Source organism: Euwallacea similis, chromosome 27, assembly GCF_039881205.1.
Source record: "Euwallacea similis isolate ESF13 chromosome 27, ESF131.1, whole genome shotgun sequence".
Taxonomy (NCBI): Eukaryota; Metazoa; Arthropoda; class Insecta; order Coleoptera; family Curculionidae; genus Euwallacea; species Euwallacea similis.
The window spans coordinates 2,729,741-2,752,255 of NC_089635.1; the positions used below are offsets into that span (position 1 = coordinate 2,729,741).

General features: G+C 39.9%; 5 protein-coding genes and 2 long non-coding RNA genes across 10 annotated transcripts in view; 6 read left to right on the forward strand and 1 right to left on the reverse strand.

Moving 5' to 3' along the window:
* Positions 1–883, forward strand: part of LOC136417286 (uncharacterized) — a 39,127-nt gene extending 38,244 nt beyond the window's left edge. For both annotated transcript variants that reach the window (XM_066402912.1, XM_066402914.1), the window contains 3 exons: positions 42–156; positions 310–468; positions 529–883. In XM_066402912.1, coding sequence (XP_066259009.1) covers positions 42–156; positions 310–468; positions 529–680 — 426 coding nt within the window. In that variant the 3' untranslated portion in view covers positions 681–883. The remainder of the gene's footprint in view (positions 1–41; positions 157–309; positions 469–528) is intronic.
* A 1,790-nt stretch (positions 884–2,673) lies between these two features.
* On the forward strand, positions 2,674–3,450 carry LOC136417313 (uncharacterized). Its single transcript, XR_010752799.1, has 3 exons — positions 2,674–2,799; positions 2,855–3,187; positions 3,358–3,450. It is a non-coding gene; the product is annotated as an uncharacterized lncRNA (long non-coding RNA).
* A 2,758-nt stretch (positions 3,451–6,208) lies between these two features.
* LOC136417293 (uncharacterized) lies at positions 6,209–6,983 on the forward strand. The gene is made up of 3 exons (XR_010752798.1): positions 6,209–6,335; positions 6,391–6,723; positions 6,892–6,983. It is a non-coding gene; the product is annotated as an uncharacterized lncRNA (long non-coding RNA).
* A 1,103-nt stretch (positions 6,984–8,086) lies between these two features.
* LOC136417235 (ethanolaminephosphotransferase 1-like) lies at positions 8,087–10,509 on the forward strand. Of its 3 annotated transcripts, none has more exons than XM_066402818.1 (7): positions 8,087–8,372; positions 8,443–8,565; positions 8,621–8,813; positions 9,004–9,299; positions 9,357–9,662; positions 9,713–9,895; positions 9,957–10,509. In XM_066402818.1, exons 2-7 carry the CDS (start codon positions 8,536–8,538, stop codon positions 10,017–10,019), a joined length of 1,071 nt encoding a protein of 356 aa, XP_066258915.1. In that variant the 5' UTR covers positions 8,087–8,372; positions 8,443–8,535; the 3' UTR covers positions 10,020–10,509. The 3 variants fall into 3 exon arrangements, with proteins under 3 accessions (XP_066258915.1, XP_066258914.1, XP_066258916.1); XM_066402817.1 differs by having other exon boundaries at positions 8,497–8,565; XM_066402819.1 differs by lacking the exon at positions 8,443–8,565 and having other exon boundaries at positions 8,664–8,813.
* A 25-nt stretch (positions 10,510–10,534) lies between these two features.
* LOC136417236 (ADP-ribosylation factor-like protein 16) lies at positions 10,535–11,042 on the forward strand. The gene has a single exon (XM_066402820.1). The coding sequence runs from the start codon at positions 10,547–10,549 to the stop codon at positions 11,033–11,035; it is 489 nt and encodes a 162-aa protein (XP_066258917.1). The 5' UTR covers positions 10,535–10,546; the 3' UTR covers positions 11,036–11,042.
* A 680-nt stretch (positions 11,043–11,722) lies between these two features.
* par-6 (partitioning defective protein 6) lies at positions 11,723–14,077 on the forward strand. Its single transcript, XM_066402975.1, has 5 exons — positions 11,723–11,970; positions 12,211–12,436; positions 12,554–12,811; positions 12,883–13,019; positions 13,201–14,077. The coding sequence occupies exons 1-5, from the start codon at positions 11,908–11,910 to the stop codon at positions 13,462–13,464; spliced, it is 948 nt and encodes a 315-aa protein (XP_066259072.1). The 5' UTR covers positions 11,723–11,907; the 3' UTR covers positions 13,465–14,077.
* Galphas (G protein alpha s subunit) lies at positions 13,687–21,910 on the reverse strand. Its single transcript, XM_066402974.1, has 10 exons — positions 21,331–21,910; positions 19,816–19,999; positions 19,634–19,757; positions 19,421–19,582; positions 19,049–19,216; positions 18,814–18,992; positions 18,269–18,647; positions 15,126–18,208; positions 14,460–14,538; positions 13,687–14,239 (listed from the first exon to the last, which is right to left on the reverse strand). Exons 3-8 carry the CDS (start codon positions 19,736–19,738, stop codon positions 18,062–18,064), a joined length of 1,140 nt encoding a protein of 379 aa, XP_066259071.1. The 5' UTR covers positions 19,739–19,757; positions 19,816–19,999; positions 21,331–21,910; the 3' UTR covers positions 13,687–14,239; positions 14,460–14,538; positions 15,126–18,061.
* Between the last annotated feature and the right edge of the window lie 605 nt (positions 21,911–22,515).

Genomic DNA, 22,515 nt, shown 5'->3' on the forward strand with positions numbered 1-22,515 from the left:
TCTTACAGACTACTAATACTAATTCATTTGGTTTGTCCCAGATTCCGGGAACAAAATTCATAATCGTGTCAGAAGAATCTAGAGACCACATACCGCCATCAAACCTTTCGAGGAGAATATCTTCGTCTGTGAGCTCACTGTCGTCAGAAATTAAAGGTGCTATTTTAGCATTAGTAAAAGTTACCCAAATACCATAGGTGGAAATCGTATTATGAACATCTGTGCCATAACTACACATTTAAAGCCCTACTTGCTTACAACACACATATTTAAGTAACTGTATTTTAAGTCAATAAATTTCATATTTAGGCCATGAAGCAAATTCGTATTCGGTTACTCTAGTAAACAAGAAGCCTACGCACGCTGTAAAAATGATAAAGGACGGAGCCGGTCTCGGATTTAGCATCGAAGGAGGCAAGGATTCGCCAAAAGGAGATGTGCCATTAGTTATTAAGAAAATTTTTACTGGTAAGTGCTCTGGGTCTCATGGTTGAGAATTATTGAACGATTATGGAATTGGCCTTTTAGGTGGAGCTGCTGATAAATGCAGAGAACTCAACGTAGGAGATGAAATCCTATCCGTCAATAAGATAAATTTTCAACTTTTGTCTCGCATCGACGCATGGTCTCAAATGAAGAAAATTCCAGATGGAGAAGTGTCCATTGAAATTTTTAGATAAACTAGTGTTTGAATATCTTGCCAAAATATGCTTAATTTATCCAAAATTTACCTATATTTATTACCCATTAAGATTTTGCCTTACGTTATAATTTATTGATATATTTTATGTTGCATTTTGTACTAAATTATTTATATTTTATAGGTGTACAATACTTTATGCCTATCAACGGTAATATATTTATATAGAAAAAGTTAAAAACCCACCAATAACGTGTAAACCTGAAACACCAGGAGCTCCCCAACTGCAGCCGCAACAAACTTGAAACGATAAATTCTCAAACTTATAAAATACTTTTTTTGAACTGAACATAGAAACATCAGGCAATCTGAATTTGCGTATACAGGGTGAACCGTTACGTCAGTAACACCATTAATGCTTTATTCATTCACTCATGAATAATGTGATCCACGGTATGCAGCAGTTAGTCATACTTATGTAATAATTTTCTCATTCTCCTTAAGCTCATTTAACAACCAGCTTAACTCTTGACCTTATCTGCTTTTGAGACTGCTTCTAGCGAATCTGTTCCGCGTTTACCCACGCGAATTTTCGAACGGGATGAAGAATATTTAGCTCCGGCTCTTGTCAAGTGAAAAGGAGATTTCATAAGTACTAATTCTTAAGATGATGCTTTACCCTTGCTCGTCTACATCTTTCTACTTAAAATTATTATTCTCGGAATAAATATAACCTAGAGGTGTTAAAAATGATATGCCTGACGTTTTGAGCTTTACTCCTTTGCTGTGTTATGCAAAAAGCCTATTGGGAGATGTAACGATTTCTTTTCACTTCTCCCTTACCATTAATCTTATAACATCTGTTTTTCTTTTATCTCGACAGTAACAAGTTATTTTCACTCAAAAAATTGTCAGTACATCAAAGAATTTTCTGTTTCTTGCTACGTTATTCAGTTGTGGACCAATTTTAAAAGATTTTTAGAAGAGGCAATATTTACGCACTTAAGGGGACTAACAGAGTAAATTATTTTGCAAATTTTAATTTTAATTTTTTTAAAACCACCTTAAAAAAACCGGGGAGAATCCTTAAAAAAGTGTTGTGTGCTGAAGGGGCCCTCCTAATCTTGAGGAAGTGAGTGGATGAATTTTTTTTTTATCGGGGAAAAATCTTTTAATGTCATGCTGCCTGTTGTCCCGCCAGCTGGATAGTGTTGCATTCGCCTATTGCCCCTACCCACTAAAGAACCTCGAGATTTTCGCACTGGCTATCCTAGAGTTCAGCTAGGTTCCCCCAGGATTGTGGAAAAAAAGACCCTTTTGATAAATCTTGGAATTTATTCGTGGCCGAGTTCTGTACAACCCCCTCTAGAATCTATCAACTTTAGCACTTTCCTCCTCCTCCTAGTTTCCTCGACTCCACAGTGTTAATGAATAAATTTCGTTCACCATTTTGTCTAAAAGGCACAAATTATCCCATAAACGAAGCTTTCCCTTGACTTTTAAGGAGAACCCAATGATTCCCGCAGCCCTTGACTTTTCTGTGCAGATGCGGCTATCGTACCCCAGCTGAGGGATCCGTACTTCGGCTCCTCGCGCGGTTTCTGAGTGGATGAAGTGGAGAAGGAATTGGAATTCCACGGCAAGATACTTAGTAAATAGTTTTCAAATATGTAATTGTAAGAATTAAATACGAAAAGAAACCGCGTTTTTTGATGAATATTACAGTTATAATTTTCGATTTAATAATTCACTTTACATATATTTTTTTTATACGGCTAAATAATAAGCAACCATCATTCAAATATGTACATATGTACAATATGGTTTTTAAAGCAGCATGTAAAATTGAATATGAACAATTTGATTCTATGAAATATGTAGTTATTATAATATAAAATATGTAAAATGAATTATATTTGATTATCCAATAGAAAGAGTTTGTTTTAGTGAATTCAGTCTTAGAAACTTGCTGATATGCCTGCAACCAACAACGCACTCTTGTAGTTCGCCTAAGTGTCAATTCACTGCGCAATAGCTGGACCAGTCTTCTGTTTTATTTACACGCGTGGTCGTTTGTTTCCGCTGTGGTGTTTTTTGTGAATTCTGCTCGTTATGGCCTTATCAAAGAATTTACTTCGAAGATTAAATCGCACGTTTCGGTAGGTACCTGGAGACCAAGCAGTGCATCGAGGTAATAATATTCTTTATTTGTAGAACACATAAAAAAAATATGGCTTATAAGGATATGCTGTTATGGGAAAATGTTTCCATAGCAGTTAGCAGAAACGATGAAAATGAGATCGGTCCAACACAACAAGAAGCCAACGTTTACGTCTCCAAAACAGCACGAGTAATCCATGTGGAATACGTGCACGTCCTGGGGACTTTTGGAACAAAACTTTATTTCATGTTTTCTGATATCGAGATGACCACAAGTCCAACGAGAAACTCATTCTTGTTGCGACTGGAAGGAGGAGATGAAGTTAAGTTCATATTCGGCACCGAGGCAGCAAAAAACGATTTCGTTGAATCCATCACGATTGAAAGGTAAAATCCTCATCAACAGTTATTTATTTTTTACAAGTGTCCAGAAAGAAAAATATGAATTGTGCAAGCAAATGAATTTATGAAATGTTTTATGAGTAAGAGGTTATTCTTCACGTGCCCACTCGGTTTTTTTCAAATAAAATTATTTTTTATTGTTTTTTTTTTTACAGCAGTGACTCGGGAAACTCGGAGGATTCGTAAATTGAATTTGTAAAGCATAAAATTATATTTTGTAAATTATAAAATTATTTTGAAAATTGAAATTTGAATTTTTTTAAAACCACCTTAAAAAAACCGGGGAGAATCCTTAAAAAAGTATTGTGTGCTGAAGGGGCCCTCCTAATCTTGAGGAAGTGAGTGGATGAAGTTTTCTTTTATCGGGGAAAAATCTTTGAATGTCATGCTGCCTGTTGTCCCGCCAGCTGGATAGTGTTGCATTCGCCTACTGCCCCTACTCACTAAAGAACCTCGAGATTTTCGCACTGGCTATCCTAGAGTTCAGCTACGTTCCCCCAGGATTGTGGAAAAAAAGACCCGTTTGATAAATCTTGGAATTTATTCGTGGCCGAGTTCTGTACAACTCCCTCTAGAATCTATCAACTTTAGCACTTTCCCCCTCCTCCTAGTTTCCTCGACTCCACAGTGTTAATGAATAAATTCCGTTCACCATTTTGTCTAAAAGGCACAATTTATCCCATAAACGAAGCTTTCCCTTGACTTTTAAGGAGAACCCAATGATTCCCGCAGCCCTTGACTTTTCTGTGCAGATGCGGCTATCGTACCCCAGCTGAGGGATCCGTACTTCGGCTCCTCGCGCGGTTTCTGAGTGGATGAAGTGGAGAAGGAATTGGAATTCCACGGCAAGATACTTAGTAAATAGTTTTCAAATATGTAATTGTAAGAATTAAATACGAAAAGAAACCGCGTTTTTTGATGAATATTACAGTTATAATTTTCGATTTATTAATTCACTTTACATATATTTTTTTATACCGCTAAATAATAAGCAACCAACCACTCAAATATGTACATATGTACAATATGGTTTTTAAAGCAGCATGTAAAAGTGAATATGAACAATTTGATTCTATGAAATATGTAGTTATTATAATATAAAATATGTAAAATGAATTATATTTGATTATCCAATAGAAAGAGTCTGTTTTAGTGAATTCAGTCTTAGAAACTTGCTGATATGCCTGCAACCAACAACGCACTCTTGTAGTTCGCCTAAGTGTCAATTCACTGCGCAATAGCTGGACCAGTCTTCTGGTTTATTTACACGCGTGGTCGTTTGTTTTCGCTGTGGTGTTTTTTGTGAATTCTGCTCGTTATGGCCTTATCAAAGAATTTACTTCGAAGATTAAATCGCACGTTTCGGTAGGTACCTGGAGACCAAGCAGTGCATCGAGGTAATAATATTCTTTATTTGTAGAACACATAAAAAAAATATGGCTTATAAGGATATGCTGTTATGGAAAAATGTTTCCATAGCAGTTAGCAGAAACGATGAAAATGAGATCGGTCCAACACAACAAGAAGCCAACGTTTACGTCTCCAAAACAGCACGACGTATCGATATTGAATACGTGCACGTCCTGGGGACTTTTGAAAAAAGACATCATATAATGTTTTCTGATATCGAGATGACCACAAGTCCAACGAGAAACTCATTCTTGTTGCGACTGGAAGGAGGAGATGAAGTTAAGTTCATATTCGGCACCGAGGCAGCAAAAAACGATTTCGTTGAATCCATCACGATTGAAAGGTAAAATCCTCATCAACAGTTATTTATTTTTTACAAGTGGCCAGAAAGAAAAATATGAATTGTGCAAGCAAATGAATTTATGAAATGTTTTATGAGTAAGAGGTGATTCTTCACGTGCCCACTCGGTTTTTTTCAAATAAAATTATTTTTTATTGTTTTTTTTTTACAACAGTGACTCGGGAAACTCGGAGGACTCGTAAATTGAATTTGTAAAGCATAAAAATTATATTTTGTAAAGTATAAAATTATTTTGAAAATTGAAATTTGAATTTTTTTAAAACCACCTTAAAAAAACCGGGGAGAATCCTTAAAAAAGTGTTGTGTGCTGAAGGGGCCCTCCTAATCTTGAGGAAGTGAGTGGATGAAGTTTTTTTTTATCGGGGAAAAATCTTTGAATGTCATGCTGCCTGTTGTCCCGCCAGCTGGATAGTGTTGCATTCGCCTACTGCCCCTACCCACTAAAGAACCTCGAGATTTTCGCACTGGCTATCCTAGAGTTCAGCTAGGTTCCCCCAGGATTGTGGAAAAAAAGACCCTTTTGATAAATCTGGGAATTTATTCGTGGCCGAGTTCTGTACAACCCCCTCTAGAATCTATCAACTTTAGCACTTTCCTCCTCCTCCTAGTTTCCTCGACTACACAGTGTTGATGAATAAATTCCGTTCACCATTTTGTCTAAAAGGCACAAATTATCCCATAAACGAAGCTTTCCCTTGACTTTTAAGGAGAACCCAATGATTCCCGCAGCCCTTGACTTTTCTGTGCAGATGCGGCTATCGTACCCCAGCTGAGGGATCCGTACTTCGGCTCCTCGCGCGGTTTCTGAGTGGATGAAGTGGAGAAGGAATTGGAATTCCACGGCAAGATACTTAGTAAATAGTTTTCAAATATGTAATTGTAAGAATTAAATACGAAAAGAAACCGCGTTTTTTGATGAGTATTACAGTTATAATTTTCGATTTAATAATTCACTTTACATATATTTTTTTTATACGGCTAAATAATAAGCAACCATCACTCAAATATGTACATATGTACAATATGGTTTTTAAAGCAGCATGTAAAATTGAATATGAACAATTTGATTCTATGAAATATGTAGTTATTATAATATAAAATATGTAAAATGAATTATATTTGATTATCCAATAGAAAGAGTCTGTTTTAGTGAATTCAGTCTTAGAAACTTGCTGATATGCCTGCAACCAACAACGCACTCTTGTAGTTCGCCTAAGTGTCAATTCACTGCGCAATAGCTGGACCAGTCTTCTGGTTTATTTACACGTGTGGTCGTTTGTTTTCGCTGTGGTGTTTTTTGTGAATTCTGCTCGTTATGGCCTTATCAAAGAATTTACTTCGAAGATTAAATCGCACGTTTCGGTAGGTACCTGGAGACCAAGCAGTGCATCGAGGTAATAATATTCTTTATTTGTAGAACACATAAAAAAAATATGGCTTATAAGGATATGCTGTTATGGGAAAATGTTTCCATAGCAGTTAGCAGAAACGATGAAAATGAGATCGGTCCAACACAACAAGAAGCCAACGTTTACGTCTCCAAAACAGCACGACGTATCGATATTGAATACGTGCACGTCCTGGGGACTTTTGAAAAAAGACATTATATAATGTTTTCTGATATCGAGATGACCACAAGTCCAACGAGAAACTCATTCTTGTTGCGACTGGAAGGAGGAGATGAAGTTAAGTTCATATTCGGCACCGAGGCAGCAAAAAACGATTTCGTTGAATCCATCACGATTGAAAGGTAAAATCCTCATCAACAGTTATTTATTTTTTACAAGTGGCCAGAAAGAAAAATATGAATTGTGCAAGCAAATGAATTTATGAAATGTTTTATGAGTAAGAGGTTATTGTTCACTTGCGCACTCGGTTTTTTAAAAATAAAATTATTTTTTATTGTTTTTTTTTACAGCAGTGACTCGGGTAACTCGGAAGATTCGTAAATTGAATTTGTAAAGCATAAAATTATATTTTGTAAAGTATAAAATTATTTTGAAAATTGAAATTTGAATTTTTTTAAAACCACCTTAAAAAAACCGGGGAGACTCCTTAAAAAAGTGTTGTGTGCTGAAGGGGCCCTCCTAATCGTGGGGAAGTGAGTGGATGAAGTTTTTTTTTTATCGGGGAAAAATCTTTGAATGTCATGCAGCCTGTTGTCCCGCCAGCTGGATAGTGTTGCATTCGCCTACTACCCCTACCCTCTAAAGAACCTCGAGATTTTCGCACTGGCTATTCTAGAGTTCAGCTATGTTCCCCCAGGATTGTGGAAAAAAAGACCCTATTGATAAATCTTCGAATTTATTCGTGGTCGAGTCCTGTACAACCCCCTCTAGAATCTATCAACTTTAGCACTTTCGTCCTTCTCCTCCTCCTAGTTTCCCAGAATCCACAGTGTCGATGAATAAAATCCGTTCACCATTTTGCCTAGAAGGAACAAGTTACCCTTGAAAACAATACTTTCCCTCGACTTTTGAGAAAAACCCAATGATTCCGGCAGCCCTTGACTTTTCTGTGCAGATGCGGCTATCGTACCCCAGCTGAGGGATCCGTACTTCGGCTCCTCGCGCGGTTTCTGAGTGGATGAAGTGGAGAAGGAATTGGAATTCCACGGCAAGATACTTAGTAAATAGTTTTCAAATATGTGATTGTAAGAATTAAATACGAAAAGAAACTGCGTGTTTTTGATGAATATTGTAGTTATAATTTTCGATTTAATAATTTACTTTACATGTATTTTTTTATATAGCTAACTAATAAGCAACCATCTACTCAAATCTAAAATATATACATTTTTATTTTATGAAATATATAATTACTATAATTATCTAACTATCTACTTAACATAAAAAATGCATTATAAATTGTATTTGATTATCCAATATAAAAAGTATGTTTTAGTGAATTCATTCTTAGAAACTTGCCGATCTCCAATCAACAATGCAGGCCTGTAATGTATTTCGCCTAAGGCCAACCGACTACACAATGGCTGGACAAGTCTAATGATATATTTACACATGTGGTCGTTTGTTTTTGTCGTGGTGTTTTTTGCTCGTCATGGCCTTAGCGTCAACTTCAAGAGCTGTCAACTAACATTCAACTGATTCAATAAAAAAATCCAACATGGCGCCAGCCGCTATGTTGATTAAATGTTTTCTTGTGTAACCCGGGTTTTAGGGCCTCTTTTCTAGTTCTCCTAATGCGACTTTCTCCTTACATGTTAGTGATAGCGCTATGAGGACAATGAACTAACTAGTGTGAACAGCAGAATACGTGGGCTAGTTTATAATTTACATTTATTCGGTTTTTAAATTCGTTTAGCTCTAAGTCCCCATCATGTTCCTTGAACGGGAATATTTAACTCGAGAACAGTTAAATGGCTTTGATAATTATAAGGTGAGTAAATGGCTTGTTTTTGACTGTCTAATAACCTGGCAATGAAACTTTTAATAAACTAATATTCCAGTCGATAATAACCCCATTAAAGTACTTCCCCAAAAAAAATTAAAACCACTTTCAGTATAACTGCAAAGACACAGGGCTGCTCAGCATCTACGTCATGCACCCCTTTTGGAACTGGGTGGTGCAGGTACGTTTTCCTTCACCCCATTTACACCATTTCCTCTGACCCCATGTGATTTTAGTACTGTCCAAAAAACATTGCTCCAAACCTGCTGACCTTCACAGGCTTCCTATGCACAATTGGCATGTACCTCATGCTGATGGTGATGGACTATAACTTTACAGCTTCAGATCCAGACCATCTCGAAGTGGCCCCCTTGCCCCATTGGGCCTGGTTCATGGCAGGTTTGCTGCTATTTGTGGGCTACACATTGGGTAAGTCGCGATAAGTGGTGACTTGTGAGGTCAGGCTTATCATTAATTTTACTCAAGGCTAAGTGCAGATGGTAGAGAGAGTCATTCAACCTTTAATTGGCATGTAATTATGTGTACATTGGTGCTGTTGGGTGGCTTATTTAAATAGATTAGGTCTTAGGTCACTACTCAGTTAATTTTGATGGTTTAGATGGCATTGATGGTAAGCAGGCCCGCCGCACAGGCACCAGCAGCCCATTGGGCGAACTCTTTGACCATGGTCTTGACTCCTATACAGCGGGGCTCATTCCTGCCACCATGTACTCAATATTTGGTCGAGGATTGCGTTATAGTGTACCCCCTTTCCGTATGTTTTTCACCATGTGCAACGTTTTGGTCAACTTTTATTTGTCACATTTTGAAAAATACAACACTGGGGTGATGTTCCTGCCCTGGGGTTATGATTTCACCATGTGCGGCATGATAATCACCTTCTTAATCACTGCGGTGAGGTCTGAATAGTAACAATTGAGAGATATTCAGGCTTTTTATTCATGTACTTAGTTGTTTGGCTCAGACTTGTGGCAATACAGCATATTCGGAATCACCAATGGAATGTTTGTTGAGGGCACCTTATACTTCTTCTCGGCAGTCACCAACTGGCCTATAGTGCTTCACAACATTTATAAATCGTACAAAGATGGAACTGGGCATATGCGGTCTTTCCCTGAGGCGATTAGGCCGCTCATTCCTTTAATACTATGCTACTACATCACCTATTTGTGGATGGCATGGAGCCCCTCGAATATAATAGAAAGGGATCCCCGAGCATTATTCTTTTTAATGGGAACCATCTTCTCCAATATATCGGTAAGGTCTTAAAGCGCTGGCAGCTATAGAGAAAAATGGGAGTGTTTCAGTGTCGGCTAATTGTGGCCCAAATGAGCAGCACGCGCTGCGATTGGTTCAGTCCCATGTTCCTACCCATGCTGCTGGCTATTGCCTTGTCTGTGGTCACTAAGTGGGCGTGGCTCGAATTATTCTTGCTCTACGCTCTATGTTTTGGCACCTCATTGGCCCACATACACTATGGAACATGCCTGGTAAATGTTTTTAATGATTTGATTAGCTGAGAGGGTCGTGTCTTCGACTGTGTATTTTTAGGTGCGTCAGATGTGTCGACACTTCAAAATCAACTGTTTTACTATAGGAAAGCGCTTGGATTGACGAATGGAGTGCGCCTAGTGACGACGGGATCAAAGAGGAGCTGTTCTCTATATATATTTTTTGTTATTTTTCCTTTGCCAAAGTTGGGTTTTTTTATTTAGTCTTTAGTGTGTATTGGGTAATAATTCCGTATTGTCTTTTAGTTTTAAGTATTAAAGCGGATTTGTTAAAGTTCAGTTCAATTTTAAGGGCATTTGAATTAAGAAGCTTTATAAGCACGATTTGACAACGTCACAGTGACGTCATCGCAAGTAATCACATTTCATTGTTTTGATGCCATATTGAGAGTTTTCCTTTTTTCCTCATCGGCCTAAAGCCATCCTGACTGTACAAACCGTGACATTTAATTCTACTTATTAAAGCACCGTACAGGCATTATCTGTATGTCCCCCCGCAAGTGGTAGCCGCCCTTAGATGAATCAATTTGTAATATAATTTATTGATTGTGATATACTTTGGTTATAAAGAAATGTATATTTTAAAAACTGCCCGCGCAAATGTTTTAATCGTCCCGATATTGATCAAACATGGTGCTCTGCATTGGCCCCGAGTCCTCCGGCAAATCCCTTCTATTAAAGAAAATCCAGAATCCTGATTACGTTGACAATACCACCACCTCGGTACCTACTGTGGGCACCGATATCCAGAATTTGCGTATTGGTGAGAAGCTCTACACCATCCGCGAAGTTGGAGGTACTTTGGCTCCTCTGTGGCCCAAATACTTTGTCGATGTGGGTAAGGTAATGTACGTGGTAGACGTTTCGAATTTATGCCAGATTTCTGCCGCCGGGGTTCTGCTGTACACGGTTTTGGTGCATCCTCTGCTTCAGAAAGCCCGCTTTTTGCTGGTGCTGACTAAAATGGACTGCAGCTACAGGCAGATGCGCAACGAGGCTCTGCTCATGTTACAGATGAAGCGGCTGCAAAGCGAGATCAGGCAGAAAATTAGCATTGTAGAGGCTAGTGCTATTAACGGACTCGGCAGGGATGATATTATCAAATGGATTACTTGTTAAAATTATCTACATTATTTACGGTCGTCAACGAGTGTACATTATGTCAAAAAATAGCATATAAATTTTATGAAATTAATTTGTAACTTTAATTATTTTAGTTAATTATACTGTTAATATTTGTTAGATGCTTCAATTGGTTCAACAGTTTCGTTAATTTCGCATGTAGCCAATTAGTTATTGCATACTCTAGTTACTCTGATTGGTGCAGCATTAGTCAGCACCGCACTGAGGACGCCTATATAGTACTCGAGTTACTAGTAGCAGTTAAAAAATATTTTTCTAGTTCTCTTGGCTAATTATTATAAGCACACGATGTAATTTAATGTTTCTTTGCGGTGTAGTGATATCAAAATTGCTAAATCAAATTTAATCGATTGCAATTTCAGTCATTTTATCATTATTTATTAATATATAAACTTTATGAACGATCCTCGTAAAAGTTGTAAGTCGTGTACCATTTTCTCTCGCCGGTGACGTCATCTTTGATACCTGCTTCATGTTTTCTCAAATTCTTTGGGGAATTCAGCTTCTACTTCATTAGAACACGTTAAAATATATGGAGTTTTCCAAGTTTAAACAATTAGTGCTCGCAATTAAGGTTTAATTAACTATAAAGCCGATTTTCTTGTTATCAAAACGTCACATTTGTCACCGAGTCATTGACGTGTATTGTCACTTTTTCAATCAGTCAGACCTTCGTTTGGAGGGGGGGGACAGTGGTACTTCATTGAAACCATGAAGTCCAAAACGTAAATAAATTGTGATTTCTGCCTTTATCCTTTTAAATTTTATGTTAATTTCTTTGTTGGACGCGAGTGACGAGTGGCAAGTGTATGAGTGGACCCCCCCAGTAGGCATTTTCGAGCCTCAAAATGTCCAGGAACAAGATCGCAACCCGTACCATCGTCGACAATAAAATTGAAGTCAAAAGCAAGGTAACGCCTTTTGAATCATCACCCACTCTTCACAATTGCCCCCGTTTACTCTTAACCCCTACAACCCTCTTAAGTTTCTCTTCACTTAATTGTAAATATCTAAGTTCAATATCCTTGGAAAGTACCATCCTTCTGTAGCTTAAGAGAGCGTGAATGGCTCATTAAAATTGTAATAATTAACGCTAATTTCATAACTAAATACATCCTCTCTGAGGGCTAAATGAAGAAGTTTGGTTGCAGTTTGAAGCAGAGTTCCGCAGGTTCTCACTTGAACGTAATGCCTTAGCCAAATTTGAGGAATTCAGTGCCTTACTAGAGAAACTACACAAAATGAAAGATATAGCCTTTCTAATTTCTTACATCGACCCAAGTGACCAAGATTTGTTGCCTATCAACAATGATGACAACTTACGTAGGGCTTTGGTCAATGCCAAGCCATTACTGAGGGTCATTATCCAGAGAAAAGGTAGGTCAGTAATTTGGTTTTTCGTTGGGATTGCACACCTTTAAAAAATTCTCGGAGTGCTAACCTCAAATACCTGAAGATGTACAACATTTTTGGCATAATTTGGTCACATCTTAGGGGACAGCCTCGAGGAGCTGAACGGTTATGGCACCATGAAGCCTCGTACCCTCATCTCCACCATCCTGGGGGGCACTCCTGCTCGTGGCAAAGCCCTACCCATCTCGAATCCACACGATTTTCGACAAGTTTCTGCCATCATCGACGTAGATATAGTGCCAGAAACTTGTCGGAGGGTGCGCCTGCTAAAACACGGCTCAGACAAGCCGTTGGGGTTTTACATAAGAGATGGCAGCAGTGTAAAAGTTACACAGAACGGTAAGTGAAATATACACATAGGTGGATTCTCCAGAGTAAGGCAATGTTGGATTTGCATGTATGTTTGGCAGGCTTAGAAAAAATACCCGGAGTCTTTATCTCTCGACTCGTTCCGGGGGGTCTAGCGGAGTCCACTGGTCTGCTAGCTGTAAACGATGAGGTGCTGGAGGTCAATGGAATTGAAGTAGCTGGAAAAACCTTAGATCAAGTAGGTTGGAATATAAACCCTTTCTCCCTCCTCATTTTAGTTGTGATTGACACCAAGCTACTGTAAACCAATCCTGTTCGCTTGCTAACTGTCATTAATTCCATAGAGACTTGCATCATTTACCTGTCATTAGTACTCTTCGGTTATTCACATATGTCACCAACTAGTGTCTTCTGCACAGGTGACTGATATGATGATCGCCAACAGTTCGAACTTGATCATAACAGTGAAGCCTGCAAATCAACGGACAGTCGGGCCAGTGCGCAGAGGCAGCTTTAGCAGGAATTCGCACATGTCGAGTGGGTCGCAGCAATCGCACACGACCGGCGGTAGTGATCCCGAAGACAAATTCGATCAGGACGAAATCGTCGATTTGACAGCGAACATCAACTTGGAGGAAGCAAGCGGCAGTAGCGCCAAAGACGACGGCATTTTGCATTTGTAACGGGGCCGATAACAGCCACGTTACCAGCTCAATTTTTGTACTTAAGCAAGACATTCCCCCAAACGCAGCTGATTAAGGTCAAAATGGCCGCCCTCAAGGCGTCAGCCATTTTGTCTCAAATGGGCACGCGTCGGCTGTTGCAAGATGGCAGTGTCATTTATTCGTTTATTTTTACGTAATATAATTATTTAGGTATTTTACACATATGTTATACAACAGTAATAATTGGAATCTTGTTTATTCTACAATAATTTAAATTTCGTGATATTTTTAGGAGACGACAGCTGTTCAGTAGTACTTAATTTTTATTCAAACCCTGTATATATCTATTTTAATTATTTAAGCTTTCGAGTACCTTTTTTTATCACACACATTCCCATATTCATTAATTTTGTTTCAACGTAGGTACGTCCGTCCCAAAATGTTGCCTTAAACGAAGCGCGGCAGCGCCAAAGTATTACGTGTTTATTACAGATTTTCTACGAGAGTTTTAACCCTGATTGTTAAGGAAAATCGCGAAAGAGATACATATCTAATGCAATCATTTGTATGCTGAATAACAGAGTTGCATCACACGTGTACGTTATTAGAACAAAATATATTTATGAAGTTACTCGAGACTTTTTTTCCATCGAAAAAGCCTGAATAATTTAATCGTAATAGCGATCATCAGCGGGCTGCTTGATCCAGTAGCCCCAAGGGGCGAAGCTCTGGTTGCCATCCTGCTCGCTGGGTCCCCTAAACACTTTAATCTGCACGCGGCCTTGTCCTTGTTCTGCAACAGAGAAAGAGAGGCCTCCTAGAAAAATTCTGCGAAGTTGGTCGGGTTACGCGATAGATGGCGGGCCACATCTCTTCACAATGGCGGCACGCTTCTCTAAGACTAAAGTTCCACAGAAGCAACATTTAGTGTTAATTATATTAAAGTATCATATTTAAATCGAAGGATTGTCCCCTTGCTGCTTCTGTGTGGACGTCGTAGATGGCGGCTTTACCTGACGCTGCTGGTTCGTAGTGGTCCTCGAGAGGTTTGGCGAGGTTTAAGCCCATAATGGCCGCCAGCGGCAGAAGGATCTAGAATGGGGTCTAGGTAAAGTTTCCCGAATTACAGTTGTGGAATAAATATATCTGTAGAACTTTACATCATTAGAATTTTCACAAACTCGATGGTAAATACATCAAATTGTTAATGGCATTGGCTTTTCTGGAAACGTTCACCATGTTGATGTAATGCAATGTTGTAAAATGGCCGATTAGAAAATATATTTTACTTGTTGGCTATTTGACCGGTAAATCACATAGACATGTTTAATCAATTTAAAAGGAGCAAAAATATTTGGCTTGTCACATTTTATATGTCAAAAGTGTTAACTGTCGCTTGCGTCACATATACCACTCATTATCATTATTGAAGTTGAGGGTCAAATTTAATTTGACTTGTCCGTTTTAGTCAAATAATTCTGCAGTAATTGGTCAATCGGATTAATGTCATCCTGCCCGACTAAATAAATAAGAAAGTTAGAAATTTTCTCAAACTGCGTTTGTTTAAATGTAACTAACTAGTTACGCATTCACAAACTCCACAAAACAATCATTTCGATTATAATTCCCCATAGAAAGTTGTTATAACTCCATTCTCAAAAGTGCACACGTCCACCTACCTTAAAGCTCATCATCTTCGTTGCTTGCTTCAACACGACTGATTAGACCAGCTTGCGATATCTCCATTTATATCCTCAACGAACCGAACAATTCATATTGCGCTCGCTTCAGTTACACAGAAATCGAAAGCTGCGGTTTTCTGGTGAAAGCACTACTGAAACTACGTCTTTTCTTACCATATAACACTTTTTATTCCTTAGTACAGTTTTTTTGTGTGTTTACGAGGGCACCGAGAGCGCCCCCTGATGACGACAAAGCGCTGCAATTGAGCCGCGGACGCCCCCAGCGCCCCCTAACCAGATTTGAAAAAAAAAGAAGTCCACATAAAGAATAATTTTCCATTGTCAATAATAACTGTTCATCGGAGGGGCGGTGGTCGCAGGCCCGATCGACAATTGTCTTGCGACCCCTTTGGCCAATCCGTGAGGTGTATAGTTACTCAAACCAAAAGAACACCGTTACGATTTACAGCCACGCACGGAATTGCTCCTAATCAGGGGGAGAGGCCTCCGGCCCACCGCCCTCTAATACCTTTTAGTACGTACATTATTCTGCGTTTGTTTTTCTTCAACTACCTCCTTAAGTACTTTACAAAAACAACTCGCTATTATAGTATTAAGAGAGGGAGGGAGGGAGGGGGGAGGCTTTGAAATTATATTATTTGAGGGACGTTGTTATAGGTGGGGGCAGGGAGGGGAGAGAGGGAGGAAAGGCCGCCGGCCCTGATTGTACAAAATACTCATCTTAAAATAAACATTTACCGTAATAATATACACAATACAAGTGGGAGGCTTGCGCTTTCAGCGTATACTCTGCTTTGAAATAACGTGGAGCTTGAGCTTAAGGGTAGTTTTTGAGATTTATACACCGAGAGTCAGCGAAGCCCGCCGCCAATCGAATACAGTGGTAAGTGTCCCTACGGAGGCATACAAGTAAAAATATATTGCACTAGCGTCAGATAAATAACAAAAATAAATATAAAAATGCTCTATGTAAAAATAGGTTAACATTGTGTAACATATATAAACAACAACTAATTAAATGATGCGCTTCTCTTTGTCTAAAAAAAGAAAGTAAAACAACAGGCGTGACAGCGTATTATAATAGTTTTGTTCTAACGCGCAGACGTGGTAAAACTGAAAAACGTGTGGCGACGACCATTTTGCGTATTGGTGGGGGGGAATTTTGTTCATCGACATTTGGCACTTTTAATTCCAATCGTGAGAGAAAGAGAGAGGGGGACGCCATCTTGGCCGCTGCCAGACGCCATATTATGGCCGCCGCCACGCGACCATTTTAAATGACAGACGACGACGTGAGAAAAATGTACACTGACACTGAACAGTAGTAGTAGTAGTAGTAGTAGTAGTAGTAGTAGTAGGAGTAGTAGTAGTAGTAGGAGTAGTAGTAGTAGTAGTAGGAGTAGTAGTAGTAGTAGTAGTCTCTAGATCACTATTATAAAAACACAATTCACTGGTCTATTTATTTATGTATGCTCTTTACCACCTAAAAACATTTAAAATTGAAACGAGTCCCATTATACATACGAAGGGAGGCGCGACGCGGCGGTACTGAGGGGGACGACAATTATTGTTCCATCGTAGGATGAGACAGAACCGCTCTAACTACTCCGGAGGAGTGCCGGGAGTCAAGTTGCCCGTGTCTAGATCACCACTAAAGGGGGCGCCAGCGGGAGACTTTACTGCAACTTTTGTACTATAAATTAGTTTACGAGAAATTCTAGAGCGTTCCTTCCCGGCAACAAAGGAGCGGAGGGGAGGTATGTGCATATTTTTTGTCTTGTCTGAATAGGAAATTTGCTGAAAATTGATGCGTGTCCTGCAATAAAAGAAAAAAGTATTTTCTAAAATTGAGCGACAAAGACGTTGAAATTGACATAGGCATCTTGTTAACTGGAAAAAGTTAGTTAAAAATGAGTACCAGGTCGATGGATCTATCTTTGTTAATAACAAAGTTAGGGACTTTTTCTATGAATGCGTCATTCAATTCGAAAGATCAGTATCGTTTTAGTTGGAAAATTACCTCAGAACGAGTAGGCAGTAAGAAGTCTCTCTTGGATCAACAATGAAATTAGGAGCATTTTCGAACCGGACGACAAATGAATCAAAATTGTCTTCACCATCAAATTAGTTGGAAAAGAACTGAAAACGAGTACTGATATACCCCAAAAAATACGGAAAATTAAAAATGTTAAAACAACGTAAACCCGCCACATTTCCTTGTGATTGCACCCCTCCCCATCTCCCAACTGAAACCGCCACTATCAAACGCCCTACAAATCCCTAAATCCTGCGTTGTACTGATTTGGTCCTACCGATTACCACCGCAAAACCGAGAGGAAAAACTCGGCAACAAGCGCACGCGCCTTGCCGTCACAGAAAATGGCACTTCACACACACACTAGCACGAGTCTATTTTTGTGCGCCTGATCAGCCAAACGATAGTTTGGTTTTTTCTGATTCGCGGGAGTTGGGTAACGCCGCCTTGATCGGAGTTTTGCTAGAAGTATTCGAGATAAAGGTATATTAATACTTTGATTTCGGGGGAAAAATAGGGCAATTTTGCACTAGGCGACGTTCCCAATGGCTGCTTTATGTTTTGTTTTCACTACATCTAGTCTGGCAGTGTATGGGACTCTTTTTTGTGGACCGCGAAGCGCACCTTGCACACCCAACACATCTCTCTCTCTCGCTCTCTCTCTCTCTCTTTCTTTCTCTCGCGCATTCTCTCTCGTCGGGTCGGTCGCGTTACCTCGATGGTGGCGACGCGGCCCGATCGCGCAAACACGTGTACAATATGGAGCAGTTTACCCGTAAAAGTGGCGCACGCGCACGAACGGCTCCGTGACCGCAGGAAGTTTCTGTCATCGGTTTCATTAATTTTATATTATGGTGGTTGCTATGGTGATAAAATATTATAAGAGTTCGTATTGGCGCAGGTGCATGCGCTGTATGATGTCGCGGCAGTCGTTGAACACCCGCTTGATGTTTTCCGTGTCGACGGCGCAGGTGAAGTGAGGGTAGCAGTAGTGCTTGCCCTCGCCGGAGGCCGTACTGATGCGCTGCAATCGCTCGCGTCGATTATTCTTATACTAAAAGAAAAATCAGCAGTTTTTACTTACGAGGAACTCGTCGCGGATGAAGTACTTGGCTCTGAACACCTCTGGATGCTCGTTATTTTCGTTCGGCACCTCGGGCGGCGGCTGGTATCGTGCGAACTCCTGGAAATAGTCTTCTAGTTTGCTCTTGCCAGCGAGGATCTTCTCTGCCAGCAAATCCTGCTTATTCAAAAACAGAATCACGGAGATTGTCCGTAGCCAGCGATTGTTCCAGATCGACTTGAAAAGGTCGAGTGACTCGCGCAGTCGGTTCTGCGTCGGGTCTTCGCGCAGCACCATGTTGTATGAACTGCACGCCGTCACGAAGATGATGGCGGTCACATCATTAAAACACTGGATCCATTTGCGCCGCTCATCCCGCTGACCACCCACGTCAAACATGCTAGAAACAAACGAACTAATATCAGCAACCTTGCGACTCACTTTTGTTTCCATATTGTCATTCCGGCGAAAAATGAAATATAAATAAAAGTTTGACAGTTTAGATAATTAGGCAAATCCTGAATTCAATTCAAAAGTGGCTGAAAATAACAACAAAATACACTTACTGAAAGTTGACCTTGTCCACTTGAAATTGCGTCTCGAAGATGCCCGAAGTGAGGACACGGCAACGCAGGATGTCCTGCTCGGTAGGCGTGTAATCGGGCCGTTTGATCACGTCCACCTGGTCCAGAAAGTACTTTGCGCAGTCGATTAGTTGGTATTCGTTGCTCCGCTCGTACGTCGTCTAGAGAAAGCTCATCAAAGCAACCGCAAATCGCGGAAAAAACGACCCGAACCGACCTGCACTCCCCTGTCTTTCCAGAGAGCTTCGGTGTGTTCGTAGAACTCGGGCGGATAATCGAAGTCCGGCCCTGTTGCTACATCCTGGATCCAGTCCACGCGGATCTGGTTGTCAGGCTTTTCCAATTGTACTGGGGGACTCAGCGTTGACATCGCTCCGGTTATCGTCTAGACAAAAACAAGCTACATTACAAACAATAAGGCGGTCGCTTCCCGATAATTGTCAAAACCAAGACAAAATGGGCGGACACAATTGTCATTGACACATAGAAGAATTTCTTTGGGGAGTGACAGTTGTGAATGTCAAATAGGATGGGTAGTGACAGTCACCAATGTCAAACCAAAGCGCGACATTATCGTTGCAACACTTACAATGATGGCGTCTCGGATATTCTTCTTGATATCTTCAATCTTCTGTTTTTTTTCGCGCTCGCTGAAACCGTCCACATGCAAGATGCGCATCTGCTTGACAATGGTGGATTTGCCAGATTCACCTGCACCGAGCAGCAACAACCGGTGCGTCGCCCGGTACACCTACAACTCAACCCTTTCCAATCACACTTAAGCGGGTAAACCAGAACCAACCTGTTTCTCCTTGGCCAACTGTCGGTTGATCTGGTCGCTGATACGCTTCTGAGAGCGCATGTCTTCGTTGGCATGGCCCGCGTCCCGGTCACCGAAACAGCCCATGGCCGCCAGGGGGGACCACCTGTACCCCCAAAGTTATAGGAAAAAATGCATGCAGGAGGACACGGGTGGACACTTACCAGCAATCGGCCCCCTTGTCGGCGGCCACGGGGCCACACTCTGGGCCTGAAGCCACCGTGGTTAGTTACTCAACAAACTGCTCAGAGCTTGACCATTCGGTCCAGTAACAGGGAACTGGTTCAGGTGTGAGGCATCACTCCTCACAGGAGGACAGAGAGGGCCTCATCGCTTGACTGAAGAGTCCTAGAAGGTGACAGGATGATAAAACAAAATTTAAAGTTTTTTCCTTCTAAATTGATATAGAACAGTAAATGAACTTAGTACCAAATCATAACATCAATTATTACAGAAAACCAGTAAATACTGACATAACCTAAGGTCAGAATTCTCTTAAAAAATGGGAAATGAGGATTGGTATGTCAAAACTGTCAATTTATTTACATTTCAATGCCAATAAATCATAAGAGCAAGCTTAAGGAAAAGGTGTAGTTTTCAGGGTGACTTATTCTTTATTTATTTATTAATATCAACTGGTAATAAAGATAAGAGGAATTTTGACTTCTTTTACTTCACATTTTTTACTTAATTCTAGCAAATGCATAAATGAACAACTCAATAAAACAAACTTGTATTAAATAAGTTTTGATTTGAATTAATAAAATGCAATGCATCAGATGGGGCCAGATAAAATTTACCAAATTTTGACTCTAAATGGCTATTTAATGATTTTTTAACTACCAAATTGAAAACCAAATACACACCAAGAATGGTGTAAATTAATAGTCTTAAAAGAAAAAATGATAATGTTAAAAACATTGCTATCAATATTCAGTTTAAAACAATGCTGTAATTAACATTTAAACTGAAATAAAGCCATTAGGTTTGAAAATATCACAATTGAAATAGGCAGTTGTCCACAATTGAAATTGAAGGAGGCTTATTACCTTCAGCCAGTAACAAGTCAAATGATTTCTTTTCATATTGGATATAGTTTTAAGGGGTGTTGGTGCGGACTTCAGCTAAGCAAAACTTAACTCTAAGTGAGTTTACAATTAACAGTTTCACTTGCAGAAGTATCAAACAGAGAACTTAGAATTAGACTTGGTCTGAAGACTTAGTGAATATAGTGGTAAATGAGGTTCATGGATATTAAGAGGAGGCTTTAGCCTCCAAAATGGTCATTTAAGGTATAAGGTAACTTCAAATCATTTTAACTACTGATTAGGCCCCTATAAAATGTAAACAAATAACAAGGACCATGAGTAATCCTGTCAAAATTTTGATAATTGATTAATTGAGATTATGCTTTGCTTTAGCTCACACTTTTTTCGCCAGAGTGCGAGTCAAATGTTTATATTTTTTTTAGGTATCTAGTGTTTTAGGAACTAAAATGAAAAGCGTGGCAACATGGCAGAGGGGTTGCCTGACTGAAGGTTGAGGTTGGGTAAATTCTTCCAAAAAGTGGATATACATATGAGGCTAACTAGAAAAATTTTAAATCTTAAAGGCAAATTTCAGCCTCTTAAGTGCACACCTGAAGCAATCTTAAAAGGGGCCATCGATGGTGTACTTACCAGTCTTATCAGGGGTTGCAAAACAAGTGGTGTTTAATACTAAAGAGGGATGCTGTTGGCGGGTCTTCGGCCTGGGGGTCTCAAACACAGTCCAGGGGTGGCACCAACGAAAAATAATTAGCCGAAAAGCCGAATGGAAAAATGGCCTCGCGGCAACATCCTCAGTCCACTGTCGGCAGACACGGCGGCTATTTTTACTCCGCGGGATCGCGAAAATAGCCCAGACCGTAGAGACAGATGTATATTAAGAGACTACAACAGAAAAGCGCATTTAAAAATAGATTTCGGTCAATTTTTTATCCGTTTTTGATAGCGATTGCTCTGACGGGACCCGTAAAAACTACTCGATACACCCTGTCTTGGAAATCGACTTTGGCGTGCTCGGTGGCCGGGCGCCGCCGCTCAGGGGGCACTGTCCGCAAGGGGGGACCTCTGGGGAACGGACCGCGGCACGGGGCGCGACTCACACGACCATTTTCACGCCGATTTCGCCCCGTTTCTCGTAACTGTCCACGGCCAAAGTTAACATGTCGTCAGACAAACTGGATCGGCCTTGTCGTTTTTTTCGGTCGGGCTAATGGCGGCGCCACCGTCACCTGTCAAACGTGCGCATTGACCCGCCCCCGAGAGCCCGCCTTTTCATCTTTTTTCAATTTTCGCCACGATAAAATTTCCGTAAAACACCTCGAAGGGGCAAGCACGCAAACTTTTTACACAGTTATTATACAAACCCATCATCTAAAACTCTGACACCCAGAAAACACCAAAATTGCTATTAAATGGATAAATCACTGCTTGTGCCATCTGCCAACGCAGTTACAAAATTTTAAAACAAAAATAAATATTCCCAAATATATTAAACTCGGCAAACATAAATCTGCAAAACTTAACTATTTTAAATTAGGTATGAATTTTTTAAGCAGCGACAAAATGCTTTTAGTAAAATTACAAGACAAATTTTAAAAGGGACTATCACATCTGAGAAACCTGCAATCAATATCGCTAATGCGACACTCCAGTTCACAGAGGGCGCAAGCGGAAGTCCACGAATTTTTAAATCTGAACTCTCTTTAAAGTCTTATTAATTTATCATATTAAAATATAATAAAATATTAAAACTTCATCGCTAAATTGAAAATTCATTAATGCACACTTCAACTTGCCTGCAACGCATTTCCACATTTG